At 32.9% G+C, this 18,695-nt stretch overlaps 1 protein-coding gene across 1 annotated transcript in view; it reads right to left on the reverse strand.

Moving 5' to 3' along the window:
- Positions 16,887-18,695, reverse strand: part of LOC109352618 (F-box protein PP2-A13-like) — a 3,486-nt gene continuing 1,677 nt past the window's right edge. Inside the window, exons 3-4 of the mRNA XM_019594746.1 lie at positions 17,171-17,601; positions 16,887-17,128 (exon numbers count right to left, since the gene is read on the reverse strand). Of these exons, the coding sequence (XP_019450291.1) occupies positions 17,181-17,601 (421 nt within the window). The 3' untranslated portion in view covers positions 16,887-17,128; positions 17,171-17,180. The remainder of the gene's footprint in view (positions 17,129-17,170; positions 17,602-18,695) is intronic.

Here is an 18,695-nt window from a genome sequence, read left to right on the forward strand (position 1 = left end):
TATGTAAACCTAATGTAACAAGGAGAAGAATAGTAAAACACTAATCCTTATTCTCTAATAATATATAGTGGTAGCCGCTCAACGCTCCCGGGGACGTAGGCACAATTGGCCGAACCTCGTTACCAAATCTCTTGTGTTATTCTCTTGTCTCTATACTCTTTACTATTTGATTGTTCGCTTGTTCCCAACAATTGGTATCAGATGGCTCTTAACCCAGGTGCCAAATTCGAGGTGGGGAAGTTCGATGGAACTGGTAATTTCGGATTGTGGCAAAGGAGGGTTAAGGATGTGTTGGCTCAACAAGGTCTATCAAAGGCGCTGCATGAGAATAAACCAGAGGGTATGGATCAACTGGATTGGGAAGAGTTGAAGGAGAAGGCTGCGGGAACCATACGACTCTGTCTATCAGATGAGGTGATGTATCATGTTATGGATCTGACATCACCAACAGAGGTATGGGAGACATTAGAGAAGCGGTTCATGTCCAAGTCTCTAACAAATAAGCTGTATTTGAAACAGAGACTCTATGGCCTGAAGATGCAGGAAGGTGCTGATTTGCAACAACATCTCAACAGTTTTAATCAAGTGATCAATGACTTGCAGAAACTTGATGCCCGAGTATTACCGGGTAACTTCGTCCGAAAATATACAATCTACCAATTTAGGTTTTTTGCTCGAAACGTAGAAACTTGAATTTCAAGGTGAAATAATATTTTGAAGCCAACGATGAAATCGGAATTCGATTACGAGTTACGAAACTCAAAAACTGGGCGAAAACTCGATAAAACGACCCGAAATCGTCTCGGAAACTTTTATTCTCCAAAAGTCTTGAAAAATAGGGCAAGCAAGAATATTATAATACAAGACTAAAACTCACATGAATTTTAGCCTAAAACATTACTGATTAATTTCTATAATTAATTCATTAATAACTAATTACTTAATTAAACGTGCTCGGAAAAACACGGTGTTATACTCCTAGCTAATAATTTTGCACCCTTTATAAATTTCCCACGTTCCCTAAGTAGACCATTGGATTAGTATTTAGTATATCAGATAATAAACTAATATATCTTTTTTATTAAGATAATATAATACAGTAGTACTAAAACATATATTGTCATTATTCAATTCGTTAATGATTTTACCTTCTAATCGATTTACATAAAAGAATCAAAACTAAAGACTTAAAATCATCTTATAAGAATGTAGTTACGTAATATAATATGAGATCCACACATATTGGATTTCAACAACATAATGAAGAAGATGAAATTACTCTTATTGATTGGTATGAAATTGAATTCACTAATAAACAATAATAACTACCTTATATAGAAAGGATAACCAAAAAGGAAATCCTAACTAACCCTAACTAACAAACTAAAAACATAAAACTATAAAAAGGTAATTGGGATTTATATGATACTTAAGCCAATAACCTAATATAAGAATATACCCCATGATATGTAATACCCCCCACCCCACCCTCCAAGCTAGAGAGTGTATATTATGCATTCCCAGTTTGGATAGCATATAGTCAAATAAAATTAGTTCCAAAGCTTTAGTGAACAAATCAACAACCTATTCTTTAGTAGAATAGGCAATAAAATGTAAAGTTTTTTCTTCAAGTATTCACGAGTAATGTGACAATCAATATCAAGATGTTTAGTATGTTCATGAAAAATCGAGTTTGCAGCGATGTGCCTAGCAAATTGACTATCGCGGTAAAGAACAACAGGTTGTTTAAAAGACACAGCAAAGGTTGTGAGCAAGTATGTAATCCACTAAACTTCACATGAAGCAAAGGTAAGACTCTATATTCAGCCTCAGAGGAAGAGTGCGAAATCATATTTTGTTTCTTAGATTTCTAAGAAACCAACGATGTGCCTAAAAACATGCAAAACCCAAAAATGGATGTCTCGTATCTGGGCAATTGGCTCAGTCAGAGTCACTGAATCCCATGAGGTGAAGAGGATAAGAAGAAGAAGAAGAATAGAAAAGAAAATCACCATATAGGAATGCATTATTAACATCAAGTTGTTCTAAAATCCACTATTGGGAAGAGGCAATGGCAAAAAGCATTCTAATAGTAGTAAGTTTTACCACAGGGGCAAAAGTATCAAAAAATCAAGTCCCTCTGTCTGGTTAAAGCCCTTGGCAAATAACCTAGCTTTATGTCTTCCAATGGTGTCATCATCTTTAAATTTTAGCTTATAAACCCATTTGGATCCTATAGCCTTTTTCCTAGGGGGTAGGGGAACTATGGTCCAAGTATTACTGTCTTGTAAGGCTTTGAGTTCATGCTGCATAGCATGAATCCAATATGGAGATGGAATAGGTTGTTGATAGGTCTGTGGTTCTATATTAGTAATAATAGAGAAGGTGTATAGCTTATATGATGGGGATAAGGCATGATAAGATAAGACAATATCCAAGGGATGAGTAATGTTAGGAGGGTCAGGGTGATGTGAGGAGGTGAGTAAGCTACAATGGAAATCTTGAAGATAGGTTGGTGGTATGTGTGGTCTTTGAGATCTTCTAACAGGATTAGTGGTAGATGGTTGGTTTGGTAGGGTAGGAGAATGAGGTGGAGATGAGGAAGGTAAGGTCTAGGCAGAGGGGGGTTGGTAGTAAGGAATAAGAGGGAATTTCTAGGGGAAAGTTACTAGGATTAGTGGCAACATCAGAATGTGAAGCTAAGGGGATAGCAGTGGGGTAAGAAAATATGTGCTCATAGAATTGAGCATTTCCTGTGATTAATAATTGTCTGGTTTGTAAGTCTAGGAAGGTGTACCCTTTAGTTCCAGGTTTATAGCCAAGGAAGATGCATTTCTTGGCTCTAGGGTCAAGTTTAGACCTGCCTTAGACAAGAGTTGTGTCGTAACATAAACAACCAAAAACCTTAAGATCAGTTAATAGAGGGGTCTATCCTATGAGGGATTCAGTAGGTGATTTATTTTGCAGAATAGAAGTAGGTAGTTTGTTAATCAAATAGAATGCATATTTTACAGTATAAGTCCAAAAACATGGAGGTAAGTGAGATTGAAAAAGAAGTGACCTAGTCACATTAAGGATATGCATATGCTTCCTTTCAAATTTGGAATTTTTCTGAGGAGTTTCAACACAAGAAGTCTGGTGAATTATACCAGACTTGGCATAGAATTCAGGCATCATAAACTCTCTTCCATTGTCTGATCTAATAGTCTTAATATGCTTACTAAACTAAACAGAAATAAACTATATAAAATTCTTAATAATATCTTTTGTTTCAGCCTTAGATAGCATAAAAAATATCCAAGTATGCCTTGTGTAATAATCTACAATCGTTAGAAAATACTTGTGACCATGGATGGATGAGATTTGTAAGGGTCCCCAAATATCCATGTGTACAAGATTAAAAGATTGATTAGTGAGTCATGTGCTAGTAGGAAAAGGCCTTTTTGTTTGTTTAGCAATATGGCAAGTATCACAAACTTTATTAACACTGAATTTCACATAGGGATATTGTTTACATACTATGTCAAAAATAGAATTAGATGGATGACCTATACAAAAATGCCACAAATCAAATTGATGAATAGAATCATAGTTTACAGTGTATGGAATGTGTTTTGGAGAACTAGTTAAATTGCAAAAAATTTAAAAATGGTTGTACACCTCAGCAAGTCCAATCATACTCAAGGTAATTGTATCCTGAATGAAACAACAATGTTGATCAAATATAATAGTGCAATGGGAAGAAGTTGTGAGTTTGTGAATATATATGAGATTGTAGGTGAAATCAGGTATATGTAAGACATTAGTAAGATGAAGTTTGGTAAAAAGAACCATAATTCTAGAATGCTTGGCTAGAACAGAGGCCCCATTGGGAAGCCTTATGATTATAGGCTTTATGCTAAAGTATGTAGAGTAATTGGACATATCATTGGTCACATGATATGTGGCTCATGTGTCAAGTATCCACTAATTTTGGGAGGAATACATACATGAGTGAGGATGGATATCCTCTTCACTTGAGGTTTATTGACATGGTGAGTAGGATTGAAGGTAAGGACAACCTTTTGATCATTATCCTTCTTTGGGTGGATTTCATTGCTGATAAGAATAATTGTTGTTAGGTTGTCTTGACTTGTAGATGAATTGATTGTAGGTTCTATTTGTCTTTGTCTAGGCTTAAAAGTAGGAGGAAAACCGTGCTTGACGTAACATGTCTCAACTGTGTGGTTTTCTCTACCATAAAAAGTGCAGATTTTGTTTCCAACTCCATTTGTTTTAGGTCTACCATTTCCAGCTAACCCTTTTTTCAAAAAATTTGAATTACCATTGGATGTACCACCTCTGCCAGTGTACCTATTGTAGTATTGTTATCCCATTTGGTTGAAACTAGTTCCTCTACTTGAATTATTTCTCCAGTTTGGTCTTGTAGTGATATTGTTGATGATATTTCTCTGGTTTTCAGTGATTGTGTCATCCATTTGTCTCTCTTGTTGTATTACTAAAGAAAAAACTTTGTTCATTGATGGTAGTGGCTCCATGAGCAGTATTTGTGTCTTAATTGTTCCATATTCGTTATTGAGACCCTTAAGAAAACAGATAACGTACTCTGATTCCGGATATAAGATATTGCTCCTCATTGACTCACAGCTGAACTTCACATCACATATGCAAGGAATTAATGGCCTTAAAGCATCCAATTCCTCCCAAATAGTTTTAAGATCTGTAAAAAATGTTGAAACACTTTGGTTTCCTTGTCGAATTGAATGAATTTCCTGCAATAGGTCGGAAGTTCTGAAATAATCCCCTTTGGAGAATTTGTCCTTGAGATCTTGCCACAGTTCTTGTGCTCCATGTATATAAACAGCACTTTGGGCAATTTGTGGGGATAAAGATCTAGTTATCCAGGATACCACCATATTGTTACACCTCTCCCATGTTTCAAAGACTGGGTCAATTGTGTTGGGTATTCTAATGGTGTCATCAACGAACTTGTACTTGTTCTTAGATCTGATAACTCTTCTCATTGATCTACTTCAAAGAGTTGTGATTTGTGCCATCTAATGATGGAGAAACCAAGATGAATCCATGGTTCTCTCCAAGATGGAGGTAATAGGGGCTGAATAGGTTTTGGGATGGATCTATGGATTGATGATTGTTGTTGCTTTCTTGTTGCATGTTGGCAGTTTCTAGTGTTTAAAAGAAAACAAGAAAGGAAGGGAGAGGAAGAAAGATGACCTTTGTGTGGAAAACGTGATTCAAGGATGGAATTTGTGAGATGAAGGAAGAATGAAAAATTCTGATCTTTTCTTATTTGAAGGGAAAATGAAAAGCGAGGTAACAATGTATATGAATGGAGGTAGTATAGATTGTAATATGAAAAGGTAAAGTGATTGATACTGTGATAAAGAATTAAAACTGAGTACGCAGCAGAGCTACCATATTGGATTTCAACAATATAATGAAGAAGATGAAATTACTCTTATTGATTAATATGAAATTGAATTCACTATTAAACAATAATAACTACCTTATATAGAAAGGATAACCAAAAAGGAAATCCTAACTAACAACCTAAAAACAACATAAAACTATAAAAGGTAATTTGGTTTTATATGATACTTAGCCCAATATCATAATACAAGAATATACCCCATGATATGTAATAACACATTCAACATGGAGCGGTCTTCAAGGGGAGAGACTGTGACTGTGTAACATACTAACATCACAAGTCACAACATGAAAATGAGAATACAATAATACCTCATTTTTTTACCAGTAAGAGTTATATCAAATTTATTTATTTGTTTTAAAATTACAGAGAAGGCATAGTTCTATATTCAATTTAAAATTACAGAGAAGGCATGGTTCTATATTCAACACCGTGAGGTCCTATTACCCGAAGAAAGCAGCAAAAATCATACACATAAGACAAGGCTTTGCTCGCCAATCAAAGTTAATCATTACTAGTTAAAATCTACTTTAAAAAAAAACTCAAATATAATATCCAGTTTCAGGTAAAGATTCTACAGTACAATTTTTAGTAGTATTTGTATTAATACGAATTTGGAAATCTATCTTATTCTTATTAATTAATTTGCAATTTAAAAATAACTACTTATATAAAAGAAAGAAAAAAGTGTGTAAACTAAACAGCTAATCAAAATGGTTACAAATTTAATTAAATACTGATTTCCTGACCACTAAATCAACTTATAAAATAATCTCTAATAATTATAATGAATAATATATGTGATTGAAAATATAAAATAAAAATAAGTGGCTCTGTATTGCAATTGACCACATATTATATTTTTATAATTCATCAACCGTTCACGTTGTTTGGTAGATCCATCTTAGGGTATCCACTACAGAGTCTTAAAATAATATGATGAAGATTCTAAACACTTGATGAATCAAAAGACAAAGTATAAATAAATTGAAAGGGGAGAAAAGACAAAATGGTAAAACACATACACATTTAAGTATAAATGAATCATTGAATTTGCAAGCAGAAGTTCAATCATTAAAACAAATGCATACCATATGCCATGCATGAAGCCAGCTTGATTTGAAAGATACAATTACCTAAGTGTAGGATACAAAAGCAAGTGCAAACATGAGCCTATGGCCCCATATACAACCTAAAAAACCAAAAAGCAAGTGCAAACATGTATTGTCTTCCTGCCTCATTAGATACTATACTAACTTCATGCATTTCTTTATCACACAAGACAAGGGACCAAGTTCTAGAGAACATGGAATTTGTGTGCATAGCTTGACCTTCCTCCAGGTACAACAATTCACTTTCGGTCCCGGAGAGGAATATCCTCTAAACAAACATCATTGTACATTTTTGTTGTTATTTTTGGCAGTTTATTTTCTTATATCTCCCTTCTTTTTTATCAAATATGCTTTGAGTAAAATTCGAACCCAAAACCTTCTTCACTTCATTCCTTAAATTCTTCACCTTAACCAATGGGCCACTTTATGACTCCCCATATTGTCATGCTTGAAGAAAATATTCTACCACTTCAATCAACTTGTTGAAAAATCTGGTTTAGACAGCCAACTCCAGCCTGTAAACAAACTTAAGAAACAAGATTCGAAAGGAATGAAGGGAAACGGAATCTTAATATATGAATCTACTTTCACTTTCCAATTATTCGATCATATTGTTAAATATATGAACAGTAATGCAATGATGTAATTCATGAAAGACTACTTTGTATATAAGACTAAAAGTTAGAAATGAGACACGATGGTGTCTTTTGTTAAACATGAGGATAGAAACACATCAGAGAATAGAGTAACAAAAATAATCTAGAGTAACACCGGAATGAGAGGCTAATCAGAAAGAACGTTTGCATCATTTATATTTAATCATTATTTTTGTCTATTTATTTTTTAATTTGGTCATTCATTTTTCTCTCAATTCCATCCAAAAAATTTGATTTCACTATCACATTAACCCCATATATGTAATTCTTTACTAATGTAACACGATAAGTACGTGACATAGATAAGTAGCAGAAAGAAAAAGAAATACATGACAACAATTTAATGGAGAAACTACCGTGATAATGAAAACAAAAATGAGATATTAAAATGAGAAATAAGTGGAGAGATCAAATTAAAAGAAATAAACAAGTTAGGACAAAAATAAATAACAGTTATGAAATTCTTTGAGGTTTGCCTGTTTGAGGCCTTTTTCAGATTAAAGAAAAGCACCCTTTTACACTCTGAAAGTGCCAACAGTCCAAAAAATAGTAAGTAACAAACACAAATAATATATAGTTTACAAGAATGCTTAATTAAAGAAACCAATGAAAACTATACACAGCTAAAATGGACAAAACTTCAATATTGTGTTCTCTAGGAATTTGTGTTGTGGTTTTTCAACAAGAACATAACATATGTAATTGTTACACATGTTTCATTCTTTTAAAAATACAACACCACATACAACACCTAATTTTTGTTTAGCTAAAAATGTTCAAATCTTTCTGCAAGCTCTGTTGGGTAAATCACTGCCCCATCTATGCAAAGACCACCTTTGGTGTGTGTGCAATCAATTTGGGCCAAAGAAAACTTAATGGTTGTGGGCCGATTGGGCTTATCAACTACAAAATCTCCAACATGGTAGTAAGCCCATTCTCCAGGAGCATGCAAATAGCACTGGGACAGTGAATTCTGACCGTCCGATGTTGATAGTTGAAATCTAACGGGCTTTATGTCCCAACCATGCACTTGATCAAGGTTACACACGCGCCGGCCCAATCTCTTTGAAGCCCTGCCCAATTGAAGTTTGAAAAATAAAGTGTAATTGCCCTTTGGAAATTCAAATTCAAGTTCTCCAAGTACTTCAACCCACCACATTTGTTGAAGATATGCAACACTCTTGAACCTGAAGGTTAAGAAATAAGTGCTATGTTTAATAAACTCTTTTGGTTTACATTGGAAAATGATTATCTCATATCATTTTTTATGCATGTCCCTTTTTTATTTCATAACTATTGATTAAAACATTTTTATTATAGAGACAACAATGTTAAATGATCAAGGTTATTATTATTTCTGTACTTTTTTAAAGCTCAAACATTCATTCTTTGTTGTGATGATAGTTTCTCACCATGACAAAGAAAGTCATAAACTTTTCATGTATTTTTTTTTGAACTGCATAAATTTTTTCAATTAAAGAAACCCACCATTATAGTATATGGAATTGAATCTTATAGTTTTCAATAAAAGCAATGATAATCTTCTTAAGGAACTAATACCATTAGAATTATAACTATTTATGGGAGCTTCTAATGTTTCTTAGTTTTTTATAAGTAATTTATTATTTATGAGTTAGTATGACAGAAGACATTTTATTACTAGTAAAAGATATACACTTAAATAACTTAAGATGCTTTTGTTTGGATATATAAAGTACAACTACACTATCCAAAATGTAAAATATCGATTAATTGAGGTTACTTTTTTTTTAATACAAGTCTTTTTCAACTATTTAGTATTGTTAAAACTGTTTTATACCGGTTAATTGAATCAGTAAGTTGGTGAATCGGTTCTGATACTATATGGTACAATAATTATATTGGTTGGTTTTCAATTGAATATAACTGGTTTTTATTTAAAATTAATTTTTAATGAAAATTAAAAAATAATGAGTTTTTATCGATTTTTCAACATGAATGTTAATATATTCTATATGTATATCTAATTTCGTCAGGATGCAATTTAATTAGTGAACTATCAGTTGAACTGTTATATCATTATATCAGTACTCTAATGGGGTTGATCATCAATATGATATTAATATAATATATTATTATACACTATAACGCTTTCGAGTGCAAATTGCTTTCGACCTGTTCCTTTCGGGTCAGTCTTCACATATAGGATATGGATGGGTGACTAGGAAAGAGAAGTTCGCATATTAGGATAAAAACAAGTGATTCTATTGGTAATAGGCTTTTAATAGTAAGAAAACTATATATATATATATATATAGAGAAAGAATACCTTAACTTTATTTAGGAGAATTAGTGTAAAAATGAGAGGATGAGGTGAGATATTTATAGGAAAGCCTCACCCTCTCTCAAATCTGAAAATTAATGAGAGGCAATCTAGCTTTAGGCTAGCTTATGTGAGGTGTCTAATGGTGGTGGAGTGAGGAGATTTGGTGAGTGATTTAGGGGATTATGGAAGCTTTGACTTTACTTGTTTGAGAAGCCATTGACCCATGATGTGATTAATACTCTGACTTGATTGATGCGACGTGATTTCGCAATTGAATTCGTGCCCGAGTATTACCGGGTAACTTCGTCCGAAAATATACAATCTACCAATTTAGGTTTTTTGCTCGAAACGTAGAAACTTGAATTTCAAGGTGAAATAATATTTTGAAGCCAACGATGAAATCGGAATTCGATTACGAGTTACGAAACTCAAAAACTGGGCGAAAACTCGATAAAACGACCCGAAATCGTCTCGGAAACTTTTATTCTCCAAAAGTCTTGAAAAATAGGGCAAGCAAGAATATTATAATACAAGACTAAAACTCACATGAATTTTAGCCTAAAACATTACTGATTAATTTCTATAATTAATTCATTAATAACTAATTACTTAATTAAACGTGCTCGGAAAAACACGGTGTTATACTCCTAGCTAATAATTTTGCACCCTTTATAAATTTCCCACGTTCCCTAAGTAGACCATTGGATTAGTATTTAGTATATCAGATAATAAACTAATATATCTTTTTTATTAAGATAATATAATACAGTAGTACTAAAACATATATTGTCATTATTCAATTCGTTAATGATTTTACCTTCTAATCGATTTACATAAAAGAATCAAAACTAAAGACTTAAAATCATCTTATAAGAATGTAGTTACGTAATATAATATGAGATCCACACATATTGGATTTCAACAACATAATGAAGAAGATGAAATTACTCTTATTGATTGGTATGAAATTGAATTCACTAATAAACAATAATAACTACCTTATATAGAAAGGATAACCAAAAAGGAAATCCTAACTAACCCTAACTAACAAACTAAAAACATAAAACTATAAAAAGGTAATTGGGATTTATATGATACTTAAGCCAATAACCTAATATAAGAATATACCCCATGATATGTAATACCCCCCACCCCACCCTCCAAGCTAGAGAGTGTATATTATGCATTCCCAGTTTGGATAGCATATAGTCAAATAAAATTAGTTCCAAAGCTTTAGTGAACAAATCAACAACCTATTCTTTAGTAGAATAGGCAATAAAATGTAAAGTTTTTTCTTCAAGTATTCACGAGTAATGTGACAATCAATATCAAGATGTTTAGTATGTTCATGAAAAATCGAGTTTGCAGCGATGTGCCTAGCAAATTGACTATCGCGGTAAAGAACAACAGGTTGTTTAAAAGACACAGCAAAGGTTGTGAGCAAGTATGTAATCCACTAAACTTCACATGAAGCAAAGGTAAGACTCTATATTCAGCCTCAGAGGAAGAGTGCGAAATCATATTTTGTTTCTTAGATTTCTAAGAAACCAACGATGTGCCTAAAAACATGCAAAACCCAAAAATGGATGTCTCGTATCTGGGCAATTGGCTCAGTCAGAGTCACTGAATCCCATGAGGTGAAGAGGATAAGAAGAAGAAGAAGAATAGAAAAGAAAATCACCATATAGGAATGCATTATTAACATCAAGTTGTTCTAAAATCCACTATTGGGAAGAGGCAATGGCAAAAAGCATTCTAATAGTAGTAAGTTTTACCACAGGGGCAAAAGTATCAAAAAATCAAGTCCCTCTGTCTGGTTAAAGCCCTTGGCAAATAACCTAGCTTTATGTCTTCCAATGGTGTCATCATCTTTAAATTTTAGCTTATAAACCCATTTGGATCCTATAGCCTTTTTCCTAGGGGGTAGGGGAACTATGGTCCAAGTATTACTGTCTTGTAAGGCTTTGAGTTCATGCTGCATAGCATGAATCCAATATGGAGATGGAATAGGTTGTTGATAGGTCTGTGGTTCTATATTAGTAATAATAGAGAAGGTGTATAGCTTATATGATGGGGATAAGGCATGATAAGATAAGACAATATCCAAGGGATGAGTAATGTTAGGAGGGTCAGGGTGATGTGAGGAGGTGAGTAAGCTACAATGGAAATCTTGAAGATAGGTTGGTGGTATGTGTGGTCTTTGAGATCTTCTAACAGGATTAGTGGTAGATGGTTGGTTTGGTAGGGTAGGAGAATGAGGTGGAGATGAGGAAGGTAAGGTCTAGGCAGAGGGGGGTTGGTAGTAAGGAATAAGAGGGAATTTCTAGGGGAAAGTTACTAGGATTAGTGGCAACATCAGAATGTGAAGCTAAGGGGATAGCAGTGGGGTAAGAAAATATGTGCTCATAGAATTGAGCATTTCCTGTGATTAATAATTGTCTGGTTTGTAAGTCTAGGAAGGTGTACCCTTTAGTTCCAGGTTTATAGCCAAGGAAGATGCATTTCTTGGCTCTAGGGTCAAGTTTAGACCTGCCTTAGACAAGAGTTGTGTCGTAACATAAACAACCAAAAACCTTAAGATCAGTTAATAGAGGGGTCTATCCTATGAGGGATTCAGTAGGTGATTTATTTTGCAGAATAGAAGTAGGTAGTTTGTTAATCAAATAGAATGCATATTTTACAGTATAAGTCCAAAAACATGGAGGTAAGTGAGATTGAAAAAGAAGTGACCTAGTCACATTAAGGATATGCATATGCTTCCTTTCAAATTTGGAATTTTTCTGAGGAGTTTCAACACAAGAAGTCTGGTGAATTATACCAGACTTGGCATAGAATTCAGGCATCATAAACTCTCTTCCATTGTCTGATCTAATAGTCTTAATATGCTTACTAAACTAAACAGAAATAAACTATATAAAATTCTTAATAATATCTTTTGTTTCAGCCTTAGATAGCATAAAAAATATCCAAGTATGCCTTGTGTAATAATCTACAATCGTTAGAAAATACTTGTGACCATGGATGGATGAGATTTGTAAGGGTCCCCAAATATCCATGTGTACAAGATTAAAAGATTGATTAGTGAGTCATGTGCTAGTAGGAAAAGGCCTTTTTGTTTGTTTAGCAATATGGCAAGTATCACAAACTTTATTAACACTGAATTTCACATAGGGATATTGTTTACATACTATGTCAAAAATAGAATTAGATGGATGACCTATACAAAAATGCCACAAATCAAATTGATGAATAGAATCATAGTTTACAGTGTATGGAATGTGTTTTGGAGAACTAGTTAAATTGCAAAAAATTTAAAAATGGTTGTACACCTCAGCAAGTCCAATCATACTCAAGGTAATTGTATCCTGAATGAAACAACAATGTTGATCAAATATAATAGTGCAATGGGAAGAAGTTGTGAGTTTGTGAATATATATGAGATTGTAGGTGAAATCAGGTATATGTAAGACATTAGTAAGATGAAGTTTGGTAAAAAGAACCATAATTCTAGAATGCTTGGCTAGAACAGAGGCCCCATTGGGAAGCCTTATGATTATAGGCTTTATGCTAAAGTATGTAGAGTAATTGGACATATCATTGGTCACATGATATGTGGCTCATGTGTCAAGTATCCACTAATTTTGGGAGGAATACATACATGAGTGAGGATGGATATCCTCTTCACTTGAGGTTTATTGACATGGTGAGTAGGATTGAAGGTAAGGACAACCTTTTGATCATTATCCTTCTTTGGGTGGATTTCATTGCTGATAAGAATAATTGTTGTTAGGTTGTCTTGACTTGTAGATGAATTGATTGTAGGTTCTATTTGTCTTTGTCTAGGCTTAAAAGTAGGAGGAAAACCGTGCTTGACGTAACATGTCTCAACTGTGTGGTTTTCTCTACCATAAAAAGTGCAGATTTTGTTTCCAACTCCATTTGTTTTAGGTCTACCATTTCCAGCTAACCCTTTTTTCAAAAAATTTGAATTACCATTGGATGTACCACCTCTGCCAGTGTACCTATTGTAGTATTGTTATCCCATTTGGTTGAAACTAGTTCCTCTACTTGAATTATTTCTCCAGTTTGGTCTTGTAGTGATATTGTTGATGATATTTCTCTGGTTTTCAGTGATTGTGTCATCCATTTGTCTCTCTTGTTGTATTACTAAAGAAAAAACTTTGTTCATTGATGGTAGTGGCTCCATGAGCAGTATTTGTGTCTTAATTGTTCCATATTCGTTATTGAGACCCTTAAGAAAACAGATAACGTACTCTGATTCCGGATATAAGATATTGCTCCTCATTGACTCACAGCTGAACTTCACATCACATATGCAAGGAATTAATGGCCTTAAAGCATCCAATTCCTCCCAAATAGTTTTAAGATCTGTAAAAAATGTTGAAACACTTTGGTTTCCTTGTCGAATTGAATGAATTTCCTGCAATAGGTCGGAAGTTCTGAAATAATCCCCTTTGGAGAATTTGTCCTTGAGATCTTGCCACAGTTCTTGTGCTCCATGTATATAAACAGCACTTTGGGCAATTTGTGGGGATAAAGATCTAGTTATCCAGGATACCACCATATTGTTACACCTCTCCCATGTTTCAAAGACTGGGTCAATTGTGTTGGGTATTCTAATGGTGTCATCAACGAACTTGTACTTGTTCTTAGATCTGATAACTCTTCTCATTGATCTACTTCAAAGAGTTGTGATTTGTGCCATCTAATGATGGAGAAACCAAGATGAATCCATGGTTCTCTCCAAGATGGAGGTAATAGGGGCTGAATAGGTTTTGGGATGGATCTATGGATTGATGATTGTTGTTGCTTTCTTGTTGCATGTTGGCAGTTTCTAGTGTTTAAAAGAAAACAAGAAAGGAAGGGAGAGGAAGAAAGATGACCTTTGTGTGGAAAACGTGATTCAAGGATGGAATTTGTGAGATGAAGGAAGAATGAAAAATTCTGATCTTTTCTTATTTGAAGGGAAAATGAAAAGCGAGGTAACAATGTATATGAATGGAGGTAGTATAGATTGTAATATGAAAAGGTAAAGTGATTGATACTGTGATAAAGAATTAAAACTGAGTACGCAGCAGAGCTACCATATTGGATTTCAACAATATAATGAAGAAGATGAAATTACTCTTATTGATTAATATGAAATTGAATTCACTATTAAACAATAATAACTACCTTATATAGAAAGGATAACCAAAAAGGAAATCCTAACTAACAACCTAAAAACAACATAAAACTATAAAAGGTAATTTGGTTTTATATGATACTTAGCCCAATATCATAATACAAGAATATACCCCATGATATGTAATAACACATTCAACATGGAGCGGTCTTCAAGGGGAGAGACTGTGACTGTGTAACATACTAACATCACAAGTCACAACATGAAAATGAGAATACAATAATACCTCATTTTTTTACCAGTAAGAGTTATATCAAATTTATTTATTTGTTTTAAAATTACAGAGAAGGCATAGTTCTATATTCAATTTAAAATTACAGAGAAGGCATGGTTCTATATTCAACACCGTGAGGTCCTATTACCCGAAGAAAGCAGCAAAAATCATACACATAAGACAAGGCTTTGCTCGCCAATCAAAGTTAATCATTACTAGTTAAAATCTACTTTAAAAAAAAACTCAAATATAATATCCAGTTTCAGGTAAAGATTCTACAGTACAATTTTTAGTAGTATTTGTATTAATACGAATTTGGAAATCTATCTTATTCTTATTAATTAATTTGCAATTTAAAAATAACTACTTATATAAAAGAAAGAAAAAAGTGTGTAAACTAAACAGCTAATCAAAATGGTTACAAATTTAATTAAATACTGATTTCCTGACCACTAAATCAACTTATAAAATAATCTCTAATAATTATAATGAATAATATATGTGATTGAAAATATAAAATAAAAATAAGTGGCTCTGTATTGCAATTGACCACATATTATATTTTTATAATTCATCAACCGTTCACGTTGTTTGGTAGATCCATCTTAGGGTATCCACTACAGAGTCTTAAAATAATATGATGAAGATTCTAAACACTTGATGAATCAAAAGACAAAGTATAAATAAATTGAAAGGGGAGAAAAGACAAAATGGTAAAACACATACACATTTAAGTATAAATGAATCATTGAATTTGCAAGCAGAAGTTCAATCATTAAAACAAATGCATACCATATGCCATGCATGAAGCCAGCTTGATTTGAAAGATACAATTACCTAAGTGTAGGATACAAAAGCAAGTGCAAACATGAGCCTATGGCCCCATATACAACCTAAAAAACCAAAAAGCAAGTGCAAACATGTATTGTCTTCCTGCCTCATTAGATACTATACTAACTTCATGCATTTCTTTATCACACAAGACAAGGGACCAAGTTCTAGAGAACATGGAATTTGTGTGCATAGCTTGACCTTCCTCCAGGTACAACAATTCACTTTCGGTCCCGGAGAGGAATATCCTCTAAACAAACATCATTGTACATTTTTGTTGTTATTTTTGGCAGTTTATTTTCTTATATCTCCCTTCTTTTTTATCAAATATGCTTTGAGTAAAATTCGAACCCAAAACCTTCTTCACTTCATTCCTTAAATTCTTCACCTTAACCAATGGGCCACTTTATGACTCCCCATATTGTCATGCTTGAAGAAAATATTCTACCACTTCAATCAACTTGTTGAAAAATCTGGTTTAGACAGCCAACTCCAGCCTGTAAACAAACTTAAGAAACAAGATTCGAAAGGAATGAAGGGAAACGGAATCTTAATATATGAATCTACTTTCACTTTCCAATTATTCGATCATATTGTTAAATATATGAACAGTAATGCAATGATGTAATTCATGAAAGACTACTTTGTATATAAGACTAAAAGTTAGAAATGAGACACGATGGTGTCTTTTGTTAAACATGAGGATAGAAACACATCAGAGAATAGAGTAACAAAAATAATCTAGAGTAACACCGGAATGAGAGGCTAATCAGAAAGAACGTTTGCATCATTTATATTTAATCATTATTTTTGTCTATTTATTTTTTAATTTGGTCATTCATTTTTCTCTCAATTCCATCCAAAAAATTTGATTTCACTATCACATTAACCCCATATATGTAATTCTTTACTAATGTAACACGATAAGTACGTGACATAGATAAGTAGCAGAAAGAAAAAGAAATACATGACAACAATTTAATGGAGAAACTACCGTGATAATGAAAACAAAAATGAGATATTAAAATGAGAAATAAGTGGAGAGATCAAATTAAAAGAAATAAACAAGTTAGGACAAAAATAAATAACAGTTATGAAATTCTTTGAGGTTTGCCTGTTTGAGGCCTTTTTCAGATTAAAGAAAAGCACCCTTTTACACTCTGAAAGTGCCAACAGTCCAAAAAATAGTAAGTAACAAACACAAATAATATATAGTTTACAAGAATGCTTAATTAAAGAAACCAATGAAAACTATACACAGCTAAAATGGACAAAACTTCAATATTGTGTTCTCTAGGAATTTGTGTTGTGGTTTTTCAACAAGAACATAACATATGTAATTGTTACACATGTTTCATTCTTTTAAAAATACAACACCACATACAACACCTAATTTTTGTTTAGCTAAAAATGTTCAAATCTTTCTGCAAGCTCTGTTGGGTAAATCACTGCCCCATCTATGCAAAGACCACCTTTGGTGTGTGTGCAATCAATTTGGGCCAAAGAAAACTTAATGGTTGTGGGCCGATTGGGCTTATCAACTACAAAATCTCCAACATGGTAGTAAGCCCATTCTCCAGGAGCATGCAAATAGCACTGGGACAGTGAATTCTGACCGTCCGATGTTGATAGTTGAAATCTAACGGGCTTTATGTCCCAACCATGCACTTGATCAAGGTTACACACGCGCCGGCCCAATCTCTTTGAAGCCCTGCCCAATTGAAGTTTGAAAAATAAAGTGTAATTGCCCTTTGGAAATTCAAATTCAAGTTCTCCAAGTACTTCAACCCACCACATTTGTTGAAGATATGCAACACTCTTGAACCTGAAGGTTAAGAAATAAGTGCTATGTTTAATAAACTCTTTTGGTTTACATTGGAAAATGATTATCTCATATCATTTTTTATGCATGTCCCTTTTTTATTTCATAACTATTGATTAAAACATTTTTATTATAGAGACAACAATGTTAAATGATCAAGGTTATTATTATTTCTGTACTTTTTTAAAGCTCAAACATTCATTCTTTGTTGTGATGATAGTTTCTCACCATGACAAAGAAAGTCATAAACTTTTCATGTATTTTTTTTTGAACTGCATAAATTTTTTCAATTAAAGAAACCCACCATTATAGTATATGGAATTGAATCTTATAGTTTTCAATAAAAGCAATGATAATCTTCTTAAGGAACTAATACCATTAGAATTATAACTATTTATGGGAGCTTCTAATGTTTCTTAGTTTTTTATAAGTAATTTATTATTTATGAGTTAGTATGACAGAAGACATTTTATTACTAGTAAAAGATATACACTTAAATAACTTAAGATGCTTTTGTTTGGATATATAAAGTACAACTACACTATCCAAAATGTAAAATATCGATTAATTGAGGTTACTTTTTTTTTAATACAAGTCTTTTTCAACTATTTAGTATTGTTAAAACTGTTTTATACCGGTTAATTGAATCAGTAAGTTGGTGAATCGGTTCTGATACTATATGGTACAATAATTATATTGGTTGGTTTTCAATTGAATATAACTGGTTTTTATTTAAAATTAATTTTTAATGAAAATTAAAAAATAATGAGTTTTTATCGATTTTTCAACATGAATGTTAATATATTCTATATGTATATCTAATTTCGTCAGGATGCAATTTAATTAGTGAACTATCAGTTGAACTGTTATATCATTATATCAGTACTCTAATGGGGTTGATCATCAATATGATATTAATATAATATATTATTATACACTATAACGCTTTCGAGTGCAAATTGCTTTCGACCTGTTCCTTTCGGGTCAGTCTTCACATATAGGATATGGATGGGTGACTAGGAAAGAGAAGTTCGCATATTAGGATAAAAACAAGTGATTCTATTGGTAATAGGCTTTTAATAGTAAGAAAACTATAT

Source organism: Lupinus angustifolius, chromosome LG07, assembly GCF_001865875.1.
Source record: "Lupinus angustifolius cultivar Tanjil chromosome LG07, LupAngTanjil_v1.0, whole genome shotgun sequence".
NCBI classification, from domain to species: domain Eukaryota; kingdom Viridiplantae; phylum Streptophyta; class Magnoliopsida; order Fabales; family Fabaceae; genus Lupinus; species Lupinus angustifolius.